We start from the raw sequence: 18661 nt of genomic DNA, 5'->3' as shown, positions 1-18661 counted from the left end.
CCGACAAAGCTGGGAAAACTTCCCCTCAGGGGCAGCATTGTTACACTTTGAGGGACCCCGACAAAGCTGTAACACCTTCTCTGGGGAAACCTTCCCCTCAGGGGCAGCATTGTTACACTCTGGGGGACCCCGACAAAGCTGTAACACCTTCCCTGGAAAAACCTTCCCCTCAGGGGCAGTTGTTACACTCTGGGGGACCTCCGACAAAGCTGGGAAAACTTCCCCTCAGGGGCAGCATTGTTACACTCTGAGGGACCCCAACAAAGCTGTACCAGCTTCTCTGGGGAAACCTTCCCCTCAGGGGCAGTTGTTATACTTTGGGAGACCAAGGCAAAGCTGGGAAACCTTCCCCTCAGGGGCAGCATTGTTACACTCTGAGGGACCCCGACAAAGCTGTAACACCTTCTCTGGGGAAACCTTCCCCTCAGGGACACTTGTTATACTTTGGGAGACCAAGGCAAAGCTGGGAAACCTTCCCCTCAGGGGCAGCATTGTTACACTCTGGGGTACCTTGGCAAAGCTGTAACACCTTCCCTGGGGAAACCTTCCCCTCAGGGGCAGTTGTTATACTTTGGGAGACCAAGACAAAGCTGGGAAACCTTCCCCTCAGGGGCAGCCTTGTTATACTCTGGGGGACCCTGGCAAAGCTTGGAAACCTTCCCCTCAGGGGCAGCATTGTTACACTCTGGGGGACCCCGACAAAGCTGTAACAGCTTCTCTGGGGAAACCTTCCCCTCAGGGGCAGTTGTTATACTCTGGGGGACCCCGGCAAAGCTGGGAAAAATTCCCCTCAGGGGCAGTTGTTACACTCTGGGGGACCCCGACAAAGCTGTAACACCTTCTCTGGGGAAACCTTCCCCTCAGGGGCAGCATTGTTACACTCTGGGGGACCCCGACAAAGCTGTAACACCTTCCCTGGAAAAACCTTCCCCTCAGGGGCAGTTGTTACACTCTGGGGGACCCCGGCAAAGCTGTAACAGCTTCTCTGGGGAAACCTTCCCCTCAGGGGCAGCATTGTTACACTCTGGGGGACCCCGACAAAGCTGTAACAGCTTCTCTGGGGAAACCTTCCCCTCAGGGGCAGTTGTTATACTCTGGGAGACCCCGGCAAAGCTGGGAAAACTTCCCCTCAGGGGCAGTTGTTACACTCTGGGGGACCCCGACAAAGCTGTAACAGCTTCTCTGGGGAAACCTTCCCCTCAGGGGCAGCATTGTTACACTCTGGGGGACCCCGACAAAGCTGTAACAGCTTCTCTGGGGAAACCTTCCCCTCAGGGGCAGTTGTTATACTCTGGGAGACCCCGGCAAAGCTGGGAAAACTTCCCCTCAGGGGCAGTTGTTACACTCTGGGGGACCCCGACAAAGCTGTAACAGCTTCTCTGGGGAAACCTTCCCCTCAGGGGCAGTTGTTATACTCTGGGGGACCCTGGCAAAGCTGGGAAAAATTCCCCTCAGGGGCAGTTGTTACACTCTGGGGGACCCCGACAAAGCTGTAACAGCTTCTCTGGGGAAACCTTCCCCTCAGGGGCAGTTGTTATACTCTGGGGGACCCCGGCAAAGCTGGGAAAACTTCCCCTCAGGGGCAGCATTGTCACACTCTGGGGGACCCCGGCAAAGCTGTAACAGCTTCTCGGGGAAATCTTCCCCTCAGGGGCAGTTGTTACATTGAGAAAACCTTTCACTGCAGCAGGGCTGTAAATGCCTTTGCTTACAGTGACTTTGTGGTTCTCCTTGGATCCTGACTGCCAGGATCCTTTTCCATTCCAAGCTGCAATGCTTATATCCGTTCCTTGAGATTTAAGCCAACAGTGTGCCACTCTACTCCATGTCCCTCCCACACACACTGCTATTGCCTGCTGACCTGAAGCATTCCCCACTATGAATGAAGTCTTCCCCGACATAGCCCATGTTTTCACCAACCCAACTCCAGATGGCAACACCAAAGCCTTCTATGCTCACAGCTCACCAGAATGGCTTCTCTGTCATCTGCCTCAGCTGCCTCCTCACATCACACACCATCTCCACTAGAAACTCCCCCCCCCCAATTCACAGTTTAAGTGCTTCATGCTAACCACAGTTTCTCTCCCACCCCCACCCCCACTCCACCCCCCACCCTACCCATGGCATTCCAGGGTGTTTCATGATTACATCTAGCTCAAAAAGGCGCACTGAAAGGAGTCAGAAGCACTGGTAATGGTTTAGACACTTTTAATAACATGTCTAATTCCCTCCCCCCAGCTAGGGGGACATTGGGGCAATTTGAGGCTTAAGGAGGGAACCTGCAGCCTCTGAGACCCAAGTATCATCAGTTCTTATCGGGTTCTGGTGTCTTGTCAACCACAGATTTGTTGTCATCTTGGACGAATTGATGAAGCTCTTCGTTGTTCTGTATTGCCTGGGACACATGCTCTGAGTCCAGGAGCTTCTTGCCGCTGCTGTGGGCCTCCTTGCTGGTCAGGTCAAGGATATTGGATGTCAGGGACTCGAGTACACCGTTGAGGAACCCTGATGGGGAAGCGCTCAGATGCTGAGAGAAGTTTCCTTCTCGGAGGAAGTGGTCGACAAGGCTCACAGAAAACTGCAGCTGAGCTCTTCTGGACCGGGATATGTTCTGCTTACGCCTTTTCTCTTCCATGGTGCCCGTTGGATGTACTGCATTCAGCTCTGGATCTCTTCTGAACTGAGTCTCTCAAGACATCAGCTTTTATAACCACCAAGTGCTCATGCCTGCCCTTCATTGGTCAGGAGAGACCTTTGTGACAGCAGACTTTGTTATGTCATTAGTGCCCCCCCTGGACCACTGCTCCTCCTTCAGTCTAGAAATGACCATGGTAGGAAAATGTTCTGCTTATTTCAACAGCACAGCAAACATTTGTTTTTCAGTTAAAACCGTTCACCCCACTTTAGCCCACTCCAGCTTCAAAGATTCTAGCATCACCTTTGACATTTTGTGCATCCTTCTATAAACTGTTGGTCACTGACAGGTGTTACAATTGAACATGAAATGTCCTCCATCGGCAGATGAGTAACGTCAGGAAATCCATCAGTACACTTAGACCTTGTCCAGGGATTCCAAAGCTGCCCAATGTGTAAAACCTGGGTTCTGGCCCATGGCTATGGTTATTAGAAATAAATGTAGCCCTCTGAGAATCTCAGGGCAGTATTGTAGAAGGCAGGCTTTAATCTCAGAGAAGCCATAGTAGGTGGATTAAACGTGCTAGATGGACAGTTCTATGTGATTAAGTAGTCACCATTTCTCAGATTTTGTTTACTGCCTGAGGTGGAATTTGAGGTTGCACTTGTTTGATACTGTGTTGTCAAGCCCTTTATACAACAGGCCTGAGAGGTGATACAAGTTCAAGGGAACAGAGATTATAGCTTCAACTCTGCAACTCAACTGTGGGTCATGTATAAATGAAAATAGGTGTAAAAATTCAACTAGAATTCCCAGAGAGTATAACATTCTCGACTGAATTAAGATATAACAGACAAATGAACAGTAGAAATATCTGGCAAGCTAGATTCTCTTCAGTCTTCTAACCAGAAGTGACTAATTTCTAGAAATTGTGGGCTCTCTAGAAAGGCAAATCCTGAAACCAGATGCCTAACCACTTGAGGTCTTCTTTTTTTTTTTTTTTTTCTTCCAGAGCTGAGGACCGAACACAGGGCCTTGCACTTGCTAGGCAAGCTTTCTACCACTGAACTAAATCCCCAACCCCTTGAGCTCTTCTAAAATGTTCATTTCTATCCAGCTTCACCATCACTCCATCGTCATGTGAATGGTCTGTCCCCTTAAGCTCATGCCCATGGTGTGGAACCCCTCGCCAACAGCCATTTTCTTCTGATCTGAGACCTTCACTCCCATGAAAGAAGACTTCCAAGCAGAATTTCTGGTCATCAGCAGTGTCTCCTAAGTTACCATACTGAAAATCCAACTTGCCAGTGAGACTCCAGCCAACTTCCAAGCTTCCCTGAGGCTTCTTTTGTCCTCAGAGTCAACAAGGGAGCCTTCTCTACCCTCTCCTCCACCCAATTCTTCCTATCAGGGTCACTGCCCATTCCACCCCCACAGAGAGGTGGTCACTATATATCACTGATTTACATACCCATTACTAACCACAACTTCCATCCTCCACCCTCTCCTTAGTATCTTGTGGACATCTCCAACCCAGAAAGACAAACTGAGAAGAGTCAGGACAAGTAACTTTTGGTCAAATGCTTTATTAGTACTCATGGACACCAGGGGAGCCTCCTCTGCTATTGGCCATCATGGTTCTAGCTGAGTCCATGAGGCTTCCCACCCTTAGGTTCTGTCCCCATTCTTTAGCCATTCCTTCTGGGTCCAGGCATCTCATCAAACAGAGAGAAAGGTGCGTTCTTGAAGGCATGAGAGGGTTCACGGTTGTTGTCTGCCTGCCTCTCTCCATCTTGTGGGACATCTTGCTGGCTGTTGATGTTGGCTTCGGAGCCCACCACCTCTAGGATGTAGTCGGTAAGGTAATCAAGCATGGCGAGGAGGAAATCTGAAGTGGTGGAGCCTAGGCAGGGGGTATATTGCTCCTGCTGCAGTAGGCGGTACACACAGTTCACAGGAACCTGTACCTCAGGTATAGAAGAAGAATCTTCCATGTTCTTGTTGTCACTGCAAGACTTTCCTTGGTTCTTCTCTGACATGATGGTTTGATGGACTGGGCTCCGGTACGCTCTGCTTGGTTCACCAGCAAGACTAGGTCTCTGAAGACACTCAAAGTTTAGCCCTGCCCATTGCATCCCCAGCCTCTGCTATTGGTCAGACCTTTATGACATCTTAGGCTTTGAGATGTCATTGGTGCCAGTGGGCATCAATGAGTCCAGACTAGGCCTCAGTTTAGAAATATCTGCCATAGCAATCTGACCTCCCTTCCATGATTTTGAGAGATATTTAACTACCCTCAATTACACTTGAATTAACATTGTAGAAATAATGTGTTTTAGCTGAAAACTGCCTATCTTTATAACCTTACATTAATTACAGGGCACCGATAAACATGTCAAACACACTTTTCAGGTAATAACTAAACTTTTATTAGATTTTAGGGCAGAACAATAACCTCATGGTATATGAGACCATTCGCTCTGGCCCTGTTGGACCTATGACTTTATCTATATCCAAAGCTCTCCCCTCTGAACATTCAGATAGTCTCTTTGAGTAGCAACATAAGGTTACAAAAGTTATCCACCTTTGTCCTCACAGATTTTAGGAATCCCACAGGCTTTTGTCATTTCAGCCTGTCATCAGTTTAATCTGGCATTATTTCTGCTGATATAACATTTCCTAAACTTCCGTATAACTCATGGGAATTCATTCCATTAGACATTGGATTACTTCACAGGTCCTTAATGGAAATATCTTATCTCTAAGTTTTGGTTGTGTTGAGAAGCGCACATCTTCAAAATAGCCATTATGGGATGGAATACTTTCAAGTTTTGCTTTCCTCAAGGGCACTAGCACTAAGATGTCTAGCTGTATCTTGACTTAATCTACAGAGGACCACTGCTGAGAATAAATCTCTTAATTTTCATCATTTACAATTTGAGTAGGCTGAGGCTTTCACATGATCAAATCCTGGTTCCTTTCTCCTTAGGAGCTTTCCCTTAATTCATTTCCTTCCTCTATCATTTTACTTTAAGTGGTAGTTGGGGGTATGGTTTCAACATTTTATTTGGAAATCTGTTCAGCTAAATAAATATTCACATTGATCAGTCACAAGTTTGTTTTTTTTTTTTTCACATAATGATAGGAAACAATTCAGCCAAAATTTCCTCTTACTAGTATAGGCAAGACACTGGTGGACACCAGCTGTTGGAGTGTGCACAGAGGAAACTGGGAAGGGCGAGAGAGTCTGAAAGAGGCAGTTTAGAACATCAAGTAATCCTCAAATTGCCGGTCCCAGCTTAGTTAAAGATAAAGCAGAAGAGCAACTTGGGGCCTTAACTTAGCCACAAAGCTAAAGGCTAAATGACAGTAAACACAGTATCTGTGCTGCCTCCCGAGTCCAAAAGGTACACTATCACTTGTGTTAACAAACTTACTTAGCCATATCCTATCTCAAACACCTATCTCAAACCACACAGAACATATTCGAAACTGACTCTCTAGACAAATCCAACAGTAATAAAAGTGGCTCTTGCTGTGTTCTCCAGAGGAGGGGGAACACAGTTTTCACACTCACTACTCATGAGACCCTGGGCAGAATGCTGTTTTCATCCAACCTCAATGCATCTGACTATTTGCTATGTCTGTGTTCCCAGTTGGTGGTACTGTTTCATTCTTTGGGAAAGTGCTCTAGAAGAACCTTAGATATCCTCATCCAAAGGACCTCAGTGATTCTTTAATAACAGACTTGGTAGTGTGACTTGGATGTATAAGGGTGACCTGAATATAAGATGATAGCCTCCTCACTGACTCTGTAGCTTCAGATACCACCACTCTTCCCCCCTAGTACCCTCCTGCAGCACATTTATTCTTCCGTAGTTACTTTATCTGTTTCCTTTGTGTTATGTCCCCACTATTTCCTCCACCTACTTCCCTGTTTGGGATGCTCTCTCTCCTTTTCCTAAATCCTGTTGCCTGGGATCCTCTCCGGTTCCCTCTTTCTTTTCCCTGGGGTTCTTGCCACTAGGATGCCATTCTCTCCCTGTCTTGAGTTTCAGTTCCCTCTCCTTCATCCCAAAGCCCTCAATTCCATTCTTGTATCTCCCTCTTCTATGGCCCTGATCATTTGGGTACTCTCTGTTGGCATCTGCCTCCTCTCCTCTCTTGCTTCTCTGGTCTCACCTGCCTCAGAAGAGACCATAACTACTGCTCTCCCAATCCTGGCTCTAAGAAGCCATAGTGTCGATGGTTTTAAAAACCTTGTTTGTTCTCCTGTTCTCTTCAGTAGCTACTGCTCTCTTCCATAGCCTCTAGGGTACCTGTTCCTCAAAAGCAGCTCTAGGAGAGACACTATTGTTCTCTGTCTGTGGACCCTCCCACTCAGCCCTGCTAGTTTCCTGGCCTGTTTCTCAACCTGCTTTCTGGTCAAAGCTGTCCTTGTGTCACAGGCTTTTCCTGGTCTCCCCTTCTCATGACCACTGGAATGGCACTTTTGTCAATCAGAAACAAGCTGGCATCATCTGGAAAGATGGAGCTTCATTGAGGAACTGACTTCATTAGATTGGCCTGTAGGCAAGTCTGTAGGGGCACTTTCTTGATTAATGATTGATGGAAGGAAGACCAGAACCACTGTGGATGTGCAAGCCCTTAGACGTTGGTCCTAGAGTTTATAGTAAAGAATAGAAACCCACAGCCAACATCATCCTAAGTGGAAAAAAAGCTTGACAAAATCCCACTAAAGTCAGGAATGAGACAGGGGTAGCCACTTAGCCACACCCTCATTATGCTCTAAGTACTAGGTAAAGCAATAAGGCAAGAGCAAGTAAAGGAAATGAAAGGGAACACAAATAGGGAAAGAAGTTGACAAATTAATCTCATTTGAAGATAACATGATACTACAATACATTAGGGATCACAAAAATTCTACCAGAAAACTTCTAGAAATGATAAACAAGTTCAGCAGCATGGCAGAGTACAGAATGAACTTGCACACATAAATAGCTTTGTGTACTCTAATAACAAACATACAGAGAAGGAAATTATGGACATATACTCGTTCACAATAGCTTCAAATAAAATAAAATAACTAAGAATAAACCTAACAAAGGAAGTGAAGGACATCTACAGTGAAAACTGTAGTTCCTAAGAGAGAGAGACAGAGAGAGAGAGACAGAGACAGAGACAGAGACAGAGAGAGAGAGAGAGAAAGGTGCTAAAAAATGGAAATACATCCCATGCTCATGTATTGATGAAATAATATTGTGAAAATAACCATTTTACCAAAGGCTATTTACAGATTAATACAATCCCAATCAACATCGTCAATAAATGATGCAGGGAAACTAGATGTCCACATGCAGAAGACTGAAATTATACTTATATCTATCACCTTGAGCAAGAACTAACTCCAAATGGATCACAGACCTAAGTGTGAAACCCAAAACTCTGAAACTGCTAGGAGAAAACATGGGCAGTATGCTACAGGATCCAGATAGAGGAATGGAGCTTCTGAATAGAACTCCATTTGCCCAAAAATTAAGGCCAACAATTGATGAGTGAGACTTTATAAAACTAAAAAACTTCTGCACAGCTGAAGAAACAATGAGCTAGGTGAATAAGAATTTCACAGAATGGAACTATGCATCTGTTAGATGACTAATAACCAGAATATATAAAGAACTCATAAAACAAATGACTCATTCAAAAATGGGCCTGGGACCTGAACAGAAAATTCTTCAAAGAAGAAAAAATGGCCAAGAAATATCTAAAAATATATTCATTAGCCTTAGTGAGTAGGGAACTATAGATGAAAACAACTTTGAGATTTCAGCTCACCCCAGTCAGAGTGGCAAAGGTCAACGAAACAACTGACAACAAATGCTGGAGGGATGTAGGGAAAAGGGAAATGATGTGATTGTATGATAATCTCAAAAATGAAAGGAACACAAAGGTAACTAGGGAAGCTAGTGGCAACAAACCAGTAAGTTCCTCCAGGGTTCCAGCTGCAGTTTCTGTCTCCAAGTTCCTGCCTTGGATTTCCTCAATGACATGATTTGAATCTGTAGTCCAAATAAACTCTCTCTTGTCCAAGTAGGATATTTTATCACAGCAATAGAGAAACCCACTAGGACAGCCGCTTCAGTATGCCTAGCCTCTGTAGATTGCAGACATAAGTATGTTATCAGTGTTTCAGTTAGTTCGCGGGGACCTGAGGCTTACAGAGTTATCATTCACCTGGCCAAGAGCTCTTGATTTTACTGTTTGTATTTGTGCTGGTCACTATAAGCTTTGCTATTTGCAGGCCTGGAATCCAAGGAAGACTGTTTTTCCATACTCAATTGGCAAGTCACGTATTTCTTTAACTACTATCAGGTAGACATGAAGATTATAAAGGGGAGCAAAATACAATTTAGACTTAGGTGGCATAAATGAAAATTGAACAAAATAAAAAGCTTTCTTAGTGGAAGATAGAAGTACCTTTTGCAGATAAAGTGGGCCCTCAAATGCTAGAAACTCACAACTCACAGGATATGGTATGATTTTCTATTACAGAGCTCAAGGGCCATAATTAAGAGTTAAGATTTAAATCATGCCATAACTGGGTTGGAGGGGGTCTAAGAAACTTGGGCAAAGATATATCAATGAATTGGCAATGAATGCCCTCAGGCATAGCCAGCAATTCCAAATCCATACTGGTGGGGACACCTTGGGGAAGGTATAAAGCCACTGCTTGTCAAAGGACCACTTCATTGGGGGTCACACCCTGGCAGGCATGAAAACAGAGATTTTTCTTCCCCATCATCATCCCCACTTGGCTTCTTGTTTTCTTTCTTTTTCAAGGAAACAAGTCTCTTTGGTAGTGACCATGGCAACAACAAAAGAACCACGTGTCCCCTGCCTGGTTTGCTCTTCCCTAGACTAAACAACCAGCCATTCAATACCCAGAAGTCACTGCTGGGTGCACACCTCACTATCTGGAAGATTCTGAATCCCAGACCATGAAGAAGAACATCTTATTTGGGAAAGTGGTCTGAAGTATCCTGTGAGATAACCCAAATTAGATGAAAAAAAAATACATATATATATTAGAAGGAAGACAATCCCTTGCCTGAGTTTTCATGTGCCAAATTGAGAGAAGTTTGTGGAAAATAAAGATCTGGTATGGAAAAACAGTTAAATAAGAATTCATGTTTGAGTTTGACTATGAAAGAGTGAGCTACATGCCTCATTCAAAGCTACATCTGAACCAGTAGATAATCACAACTACAAGAGGCAGAAGTGTCGAGCTGTTCTGACACACTGTTCTTCTCTCCATACCCAATTCATACGTCATTTCACTAATTCAGTGACTCTCAACTTGTGCCTCACCACCCCTTTGGGTGTCACCTAAGAAAACACAGATATTTACATTACGATTCAGCAAAATTACATATGAAGTAGCACCGAAAACAACTTTATGGTTTGTGGTCACCACATGAGGAACTGATCTCACATATTCTATAGATTATTAGTGACAAATCTGCATGGTACGGCTACAGAAGCCACTCTGCAGATCAATGAAAGTCCACAGAAATAACCCCACACAGCTATGGCTTTCTACTGACTGTCAAAGGTGCAAACACCTAACCAAGAAATGTTATCAGCAAAACTGTTCATCCACCTACAGGAGAATGAAATGGGATCCACAGCGATCACTGTGAATAAACATAGATTAAAAATGAATCAAATGCTTACATTTAAAACCTGACTTCAAGACATAAATGTAGGCAAGAACTTTCCAAAAAAAGACTCTCGTTGTAACAGGAAATAGACCTAAGAATTGACAAATAGGATGATATGAAATTAAAAAGCTTCTGTATGGCTAAAAGAACTATCAGCAAAGTGGTAAGACACTTTGAAAATAAATTTACAGAATGAGAGGAAATGTTTGCTACTTATACTTCAGCAAAGGGATTATTATCTAGACTATATAAAAATACAAGAAATAAATATGCCCACACCCACTGGTCAATAAATTAAAGTACAGAAAATTCTCAGAAGAAGAAACACAAGATAACCAAAAATGTGTTTAAAAGTGTTCAACATCATTAACCATCAGGGATGTGCAAATTAAAACTACCTTGAGCTGGGCGGTGGTGGCACATACCTTTAATCCCAGCACTCGGGAGGCAGAGGCAGGTGGATCTCTGTGAACTCGAGGCCAGCCTAGGCTACCAAGGGAGTTCCAGGAAAGGTGCAAAGCTACACAGAGAAACCCTGTCTCGAAAAAACAAAAACAAAACAAAACAAACAAAAAAAAAAAAAAAAAAAAAAAAAAAAAACTACCTTGGTGTTCCAACTCACCCCAGTTAGAATGACTATCATTAAGAAAACATATAACAATCCTGGCATTCTTGGGGAATGAAGAACACTTGGTCACTGCTGGTGGGAGTGTAAACTAGTACAAATACTGAAGTCAGGGAAGAGGCACCTCAGAAAGCTAAAAATAGAACTACCATATGCTCTAGCTGTCCCGTAAGACTCTTTATCTTTCTACAGAGATCTGCACATCTATGTTCCTTTCTGCTCTAATCATAATAACTAGGAAATTGAACTAACCTAGATACCAATAGACTGATTAATGGATAATGGAAATGTGGTACATACAGATAATGAAAGTTTACTGTACTATAAAGAAAAATAAAATCAGGATAATGATGGAATTGGAAAATATTCTACTAAGTGAGGTAACCCAGGGCATGGAAGAAAAATGCTATATGTTTTCATATATATAATTAGTATCTAAATTTTTAAAGATGTGTATTTTTGTAAGTACAGACAGATCATGTAAGTAGAAAGAGGACTATGAGCTGAAAGAAAATGGAGGTAGGAGGGAACACATGTAACAGGAAAATAGAAAGCGTAATACTGAGTGTGGAAGGGTTGAGGGGTGGAATCACATGAGTGTAGAAGAAATGGATATGGGGAAGGAAGAGATAGGGAAGGGGCTATATATGAAAATGCCATAATGAAAACTATTGCTTTGTATAATAATTAAAAACTGGCAAATAACCAACAGACTGAAATACATGGAAAAGACAAGGTAGAAGAAATGGATACATCAGCCAAAGAACATTTTAAATCTAAAACTAGCCAAGCACAAAACATCCTGGAAATCTGAGACACTATGAAAAGCCCAAACCTATGAATAATAAGTATAGAGGAGGGCAGAAGAAATTCAGTTCAAAAACACAGAAAATACTTTTAACAAAATCATAGAAGAAAATTTCCATGATCTAAAGAAAGATGGCTATCATGGTACAAGAGGCTTACAGTACACCAAATACACGGGAGCAGGAAAGAAACCCCCTGTGACACATAATGATCAAAACACTAACTGGATCAAACAAAGAAAGGATATTAAAGGCTGTAAGGGAAAAAAAAACCAACTAACATATAAAAGTAGAACTATTATAATAACACCTGACCTTTCTCAGTGGAGACTCTGCAAGCAGGAAGGGTCTGGATGGATACTCAAAGCTTGAGAGGCCACAGATAACAGCCCAGATTACTATTCACAGTGAAACTATCAATCACAAAAAAAAGAGGGTGGGAAACCCACAACCAAACCAAAATAACAGAAATTAATAAATATTGCTCAATAATTCTCAATATTAATGGTTTCAATTCTTAAATAAAAAGACATAGACTAACAGATATTACTAGGAAGCAGGATCTATCTTTCCGCTGCCTCCATGAAACACACCTTACCATCAAGGACAGACCTCACCTTGGGATAAAAAGCTGTAAAAATGTATTCTAAGCAAACGGACAAAGAATCAAAGAGGTGTAGCATGCTGGCTAGTTTTATGTCAACTTGATACAAGCTATAGTCATCTGAAAGGAGGGAACTTCAATTGAGAAAATGCTTCCAGAAGATCTGGCTGTAAGCAAATCAAATTGTAGGACATTTTCTTATTAGTTATTGATGAGGGAGGACCCAGCCCATTGTAAGTGGTGCCAACCTTGGGCTTGTAGTCCTGGTTCTATATATATATATATTTAAAAAAAAAAGGCTGAACAAGCCATGAGGAGTAAGCCAGTAAGCAGCACTCCTCTATGGCCTTTGCATCAGCTCCTGCCTCCAGGTTTCTGCCCTGTTTGAGAATTCCTGTCCTGCTTTCCTTCAGTGATGAATAGCCATGTGGAAATGTAAGCCAAATAAACTTTTTCTCCCTACCTTGCTTTTGGTCATGATGTTTCATCACATCAGTAGTATTTTATTTAATGTTTGAAAAAAAACAAACTTCAAAATAAAACTAATCAGAAGAGAGAGAAAAGTACACTACAGACTTATTAAGAGAAAAAATCTAAAAGGATATCTCAATTCTAAATATTTTTGCAAAAACACAAGGGCACCCAAGTTCATAAACACTAGTACAGCTAAAATCATATACTGACCCTCACACAATGATAGTGGATGACTTCAGTATCTCACTCTTGCCAAAAGATAGACCATCCAAACAAAAACTAAACTAAGAAACACTGAATTAAATAACATCATAAATCAAATTGATCTAACAGACATCTACAGGACATTCAACCCAAACACTAAAGAATACATTTTCTTTTCAGAAACCCATGAACTTTATCCAAAGATGACCATGTATTAGGTTAGAAAAAAAGTCTTAGCAGATACAGGAAAATTAAAATAACATCCTGAAGCCATTGTTTCTCTGATATAAAAACCACATGAAGACTCAACAAAATAAAATTATTGACCAATATCCCTTAAGAACATATATGCAGGGTTGGGGATTTAGCTCAGTGGTAGAGCACTTGCCTAGCAAGTGCAAGGCCCTGGGTTCGATCCTCAGCTAAAAAAAAAAAAAAAAAAAAAAAAAAAAAAAAAAAAAAAACCATATATGCAAAAGCTTCTAATAAAAGACTTGCAGAGTGAATTAAAAACATATCAAAAAGATCATCTGCAGATGATCTTTTTCTAGGAACGCAGCTTTATTCTAGGAATGCAGGAATGGTTTAATATACATAAACGAATAAATCTAATTTACCATATAAACAGACCAAAAGGCAAAAACCATAATATCCTCATATTTCATTTAGAAAAGACCTTTGACAAATCCCTTCATGATACAAGTTCTGGAGAAATTAGGGACATAGGGTATATATCTCAGCATAAAAATAGCCATTTAAAGCAAGCCTGCAACCAACATCATTCTCAAAGCATGCCCACTAATATCAGGAACAAGACAAAGATACTGTGATAGTGTGAATGAGAATGGGTCTCACTGACTCATGTGTTTATTTACTTGGTATCAGTCGGTGGAACTGTTTGAGAGTGATTAGGAGTTGTGGCCTAGTTGGAGGAGGTATGTCACAGGGATTGGCTTTGAGGATTCAAAAAGCCTCCTTTCAGTCCCAGGGAATTCTCTGCATCCTGTTTGCAGATCAGGAGGTGAGCTCTTATCTACTACTCCAATGCCATGCCTCTTGCCTGCTGCCATGCTCCTCATTGTGATGGTGATGGACTCTTGTCCCTCTGGGACTGTGAGCCCCAAATAAACCTCTCCTTCCATAAGTTTCCTTGGCCATGGTATTTTATCACAGCAATAGAGGGGTGGCTAATATTGAAAATGGTATCAGGAATTGAACTATTGCTGTGACAAATATGACCACGTGGTTTTTTGGAGGAATGTGGAAAATTTGGGCCTTTGGACTTGAAAAAATGCTTGAATGCTAAAAAGCAAAGCTTAATGGTCCATATTAGTAGGATCCTAAAAGAAAGAAAAGAGATCTAAGCAGACTATGGGGACCTGGTTCAAGAGATTTCAGGGTGATATGATATTAGCAACTAGGAAATAGACCATCCTTGTGAATGTGGCTGGTTTTTGTCCTTGTCCTAAGAATTTGCCTAAGGCTAAATTTAAAAAGTAATAACTAATTTCTTTTTCAGAGATGTCAAGACAGCTTAATAGTAATTCTGTTGTACTATTATTAGTGGTCACTATTATTTATGTTCATAATGAAAAAATAGCAAATGGGACAAAAAGAAATACAAAACACACAGTTTGAAGAGAAAAAAAAAGTATCAAGAAAGTTAATGTTGGAAGCAATGCTTGTGCTGAAATAGATAGGAGGTTGAGGGGAGGCTGACTAGCAATTCAACAAAGTGAGGGTTGCCCTCAGAGCAAGACCCCACCAAGCTAAGCTTCCAACTTGTGAAAGCAAATGGACTATGGAACGTTCTGCCCCTAAAAACCAACCAACAAAAGCTGCTGCAAATGTGTTTGAAGGGGGCCAGGCTCGATTTCAAGTAGTCATCAGAACTTGGCAATGTTGTCCACATTTTTCTGGCTTTAGAGTAATGAAGGGCACATGAGTAAAGGGGTTATGGAATCCTATGTGGTCAGGGAGAGGCTCTGAGGCCAGGCAATATGTGACAGAGTAATCCCTGCATGAAGGCTTGGAGAGGGCGAGAGGCCCTGAGATGTCAATGTATAAAGCTGTGAAAGTGAAGTCTGGATTTTGTTGGAGGCATCATGTTAGGCATGCTAGAGACATAGGATATCTGCCAAGGATAGCTTCACAAAGGGAATGGAACCAGCCCATCAGAGAGCTGTATCTTGAAGGCAGCAAAGCTGGGCATAGGACATTCATTGTACTATAGGATTTCAAGTTTGCCCTGATGGTAATAGACTACTATCTCTTTGAAACTATAAACCCTAAAATAAATAGTTCCTTCTAATATGTTACCTTCATTTTATTATGTCAATAAAAAACTAATTCATACACAAATTCATCCTGTCTGTACCTACCAATGTACTACTTGAGGTCTTAGCTAGAGCAATAAGATAACTGAAGGAGATCAAAGGGGTGCAAATGATAAAGGAAGAAGTCAAAGTATCCTTATTTACAGATAATATGATTTTATACATAAAAGACCCTAAAGACATACCAGAAAACTTCTACAGCTGATGAAAACATTCAGCAAAGTAGCAGGTTACAAAATTAACACACAAAAACAAGTATCCTTCCTATGTTCAAATTACAAACAGACTGAGAAAGAAATCAGGATGCAACACCATAGCCTAAGAAAAATAAACGATATTGGGATATCTCTAAGCAAGCAAGTGGAAGACTTGTATGATAAAAACTTTAAGAAATTGATGAAAAAATTAAGAGGATCCCAGAAGATGGAAAGATCTGTCATAATCATGGATCATAGAAAAATGGCCATCCTACCATAAGGATCTATAGATTCAATGCAGTCCCCATGAAAACTCCAAGACAATTCTCCACAGAAATTAAAAAAAAAAAATTTCCAACTTCATATAGAAACAAAAATCCAAGAACAGCTAAGACAATCCTGAATAATAAAAGAACTTCTGGAGGTATCACCATCCCAGATTTCAAATTGTATTACAGAGGCAAAGTAATAAAAAACATCGTGATATTGGCATAAAAGCAGACACACTGATCAATGGAATTGAACTGAAAACTCAGACATAAGTCCACACACCTATGGATACCTAAATTTTGAAAGAAGCTAAAAATGCATACTGGATGAAAAACATCTTCAACAAATGGTTGTGGTCAGAGTAAGTAGATGTAGAAGAATGAAAATAGATCTGTATTTATCACCCTGCACAAAACTCAACTCCAAGTAGATCAAGGTCCTCAACATAAGATTAGATAGCCTGAACCTGATAGAAGGGAAAGTAGGGAATAGTTTTGAACTCATGGACACAGGAAAAGATTTTTTAGACAGGACACTAATAGCATAGGCACGGAGATAACCAATTAATGAGATCTCATGAAACTGAAAAGTTTCTGTATGGTAAAGGACACCATAATTCAGACAAAGGGGCAGCCTCCAGAACTGGAAAAGCTCTTTACCAATTATACATCCAATAGAGGGTTTATATCTAAATATATAAAGAACTAAAAGGGGGCATCTATTGCATGAAGGAATTTCCCTTATGAAGTGTGAACAATGTACTCATCTATGGGTGTATCAATATGCTACTAAGAGTCATTTTATTGCTATGTTTAGTATAGTAAAATAATAGTGAGTATCACTGGGTATATCCACCACATTCCAGGGTAGGCTCTATGCCCAGGAGTAGTGGCCAGTTCTTTATAGCATTTATGGAAAAAATGGCTTGAAGAACAAGGATTCATATTTCTTGAGCATCACTTACGTTTTCTGCTTAGTGTGTCAGGCTTTTAAGTACTTAGGAAAATACACTTCTCCAGTTTCCAAAAGATAAGTCTTCATAGAATATGGATTTATGAAGTCTGTTTATTTTAAAGTCTCTTAAAATCCTAATAAGTAGTTTTGAGGTTATTATGGTATATTCTGTGGTGATGCAATATTCTGAAAATATATCTTACATCCTAAGAGACTGGAACATTTGCTGGACCTTAGAGCCAAAGCTAATAATTCACCTTGAAGTCACTTAAGACTTAAGATTGCCAGCCGACTGTGTACTGAGCCTGTTTGTTTAACCTGCCTTTAACAAAACAATGAAACAACCAACCTTACTCACCTTGGATTTGCCTTGCAATCAACTTTTACAATCTAAGCTAATGTGTAGCTGCAATCTTCAGTTATGCATTCTTCCATGACCCTGACCCAGAGTAACACATGTATATCATTTGATGAAGCAGCAAATACAGAAGTTGAAAGCAACTTTCTAAAATCTACCATAGAGTTTGAAAGCAATCATTAGGAGTATTGCTTGATAAATAATGATGTTTGTTATCTGGGTTAGTTGGGATCAGCTGGAGCCAGAGACTTAGTCCCTCAGAAAACTCTGTTAAAGATTTCTGTAAAGTATCCCATTCCTTCCCCCCATGTGATGTTTTCTGTGCTGTTCAATGAACACAGAGTAAAGCCCTTCACCAGGGAGAAATACACACAGCTCATATAGCACACACAGGAACAAGCATGGACACAGGGACAAGCAGATTGACAAGATGGGCACGGGCAGGCACAGATAGAGGCTCATGCAATAGAAAGCCAAGGAGATGAAGGACACACAAAACATGAAGTGAGGAATCCATAGCTGGTCTTGCTCTTGGTTAAATGACTCCATTTGTTGTTTTATCTCTTTCCTTAATATGACGCAAATGCATTATTGGTGACTCAGAGTTAATCACCAGTGTGTATAAGGTGCCCACTAATCCACATCATATATATGCATATCCTTAAGGGTTAAAGGTGCTGTATATTTGGGCATTATGTAAATGTTAGACAAAAGTTAAAACTAAAACATGATATTATTCCTTCTCCAAGACTGACTGAATTGTCCTTCTGAGTGATCAAAACTTGGAGACTGAAGCAAAAGAGGATAGAAGTCAAAGAGCATAAGAGGGCAACTAATACTTTGGTCAGCCAGGGCCCAGGAGATGACACCTACCCACAATTCCAGTGAGTCACCTGATCTTAACCAGTGAGGTCATATAACCACAGTCATAAGAAGAGTCTTATCAGTACACAGTACACGGTATGTAGGGAGGTGACTCTGGAGAGAAGAATTTCTGCAATGCTTCCAAGGGAAGCCACATGGTGAGATCCAGATGCATCTTTATGGCCTTAAACACCCAACGGGAACTTATAAAGTTCCTACAAAGTTAATACTACAAAGCAAAAATAGCTAGATTGGATCTAGATTAGATGTTGAGCACTATGCCAGCTCTTATAGTTTCATTCAAATGGACACTACTAGGCACAGTATTGAGGAAAAAACTGACCAAGTTTTACAGTCTCTAACTATACCTGAAATGACTGAACCAGCACCTATGAAATGTTCAAAGTAAGCATCCTATTAGTTCTAAAAACAGCCTTTGGCATGGGAGCTGAAGAGAAATGGATTCATGTGTTCTTTGCTATAAGTCTTAAGTAAAGTTTCCATTTTACTAAGGCAGTGGGGGGAGAAGACTGAGGTCTCAATTCACAAACTATATATTCTAATTACTCTTAGGAAGTGTTCATAAATTTTCTTGAATAAATATTTCTACCAG

The 18661-nt window shown here is 41.3% G+C and overlaps 3 protein-coding genes across 4 annotated transcripts in view; all 3 read right to left on the bottom strand.

Moving 5' to 3' along the window:
* Sytl5 (synaptotagmin like 5) overlaps nt 1-18661 on the bottom strand; it is a 240054-nt gene that overhangs the window by 135159 nt on the left and 86234 nt on the right. The gene's annotated exons all lie outside the window — the stretch shown is intronic.
* Nucleotides 2306-2635, bottom strand: LOC118573957 (histone H2A-Bbd type 1-like). The gene has a single exon (XM_036174543.1). It carries the CDS (start codon nt 2633-2635, stop codon nt 2306-2308), a length of 330 nt encoding a protein of 109 aa, XP_036030436.1.
* LOC118574418 (huntingtin-interacting protein M) lies at nt 4226-4756 on the bottom strand. The gene has a single exon (XM_036175316.1). The coding sequence runs from the start codon at nt 4672-4674 to the stop codon at nt 4324-4326; it is 351 nt and encodes a 116-aa protein (XP_036031209.1). The 5' UTR covers nt 4675-4756; the 3' UTR covers nt 4226-4323.

This window comes from Onychomys torridus, chromosome X (assembly GCF_903995425.1).
Source record: "Onychomys torridus chromosome X, mOncTor1.1, whole genome shotgun sequence".
In the NCBI taxonomy this organism is placed as follows: Eukaryota; Metazoa; Chordata; class Mammalia; order Rodentia; family Cricetidae; genus Onychomys; species Onychomys torridus.
This window is presented reverse-complemented; position numbering and strand designations above follow the sequence as displayed.

What these genes read in the sequence shown, in the direction of transcription:
- LOC118573957 (XM_036174543.1), bottom strand. Translation starts at nt 2,635, where the DNA reads ATGGAAGAGAAAAGGCGTAAGCAGAACATATCCCGGTCCAGAAGAGCT.
- LOC118574418 (XM_036175316.1), bottom strand. Translation starts at nt 4,674, where the DNA reads ATGTCAGAGAAGAACCAAGGAAAGTCTTGCAGTGACAACAAGAACATG.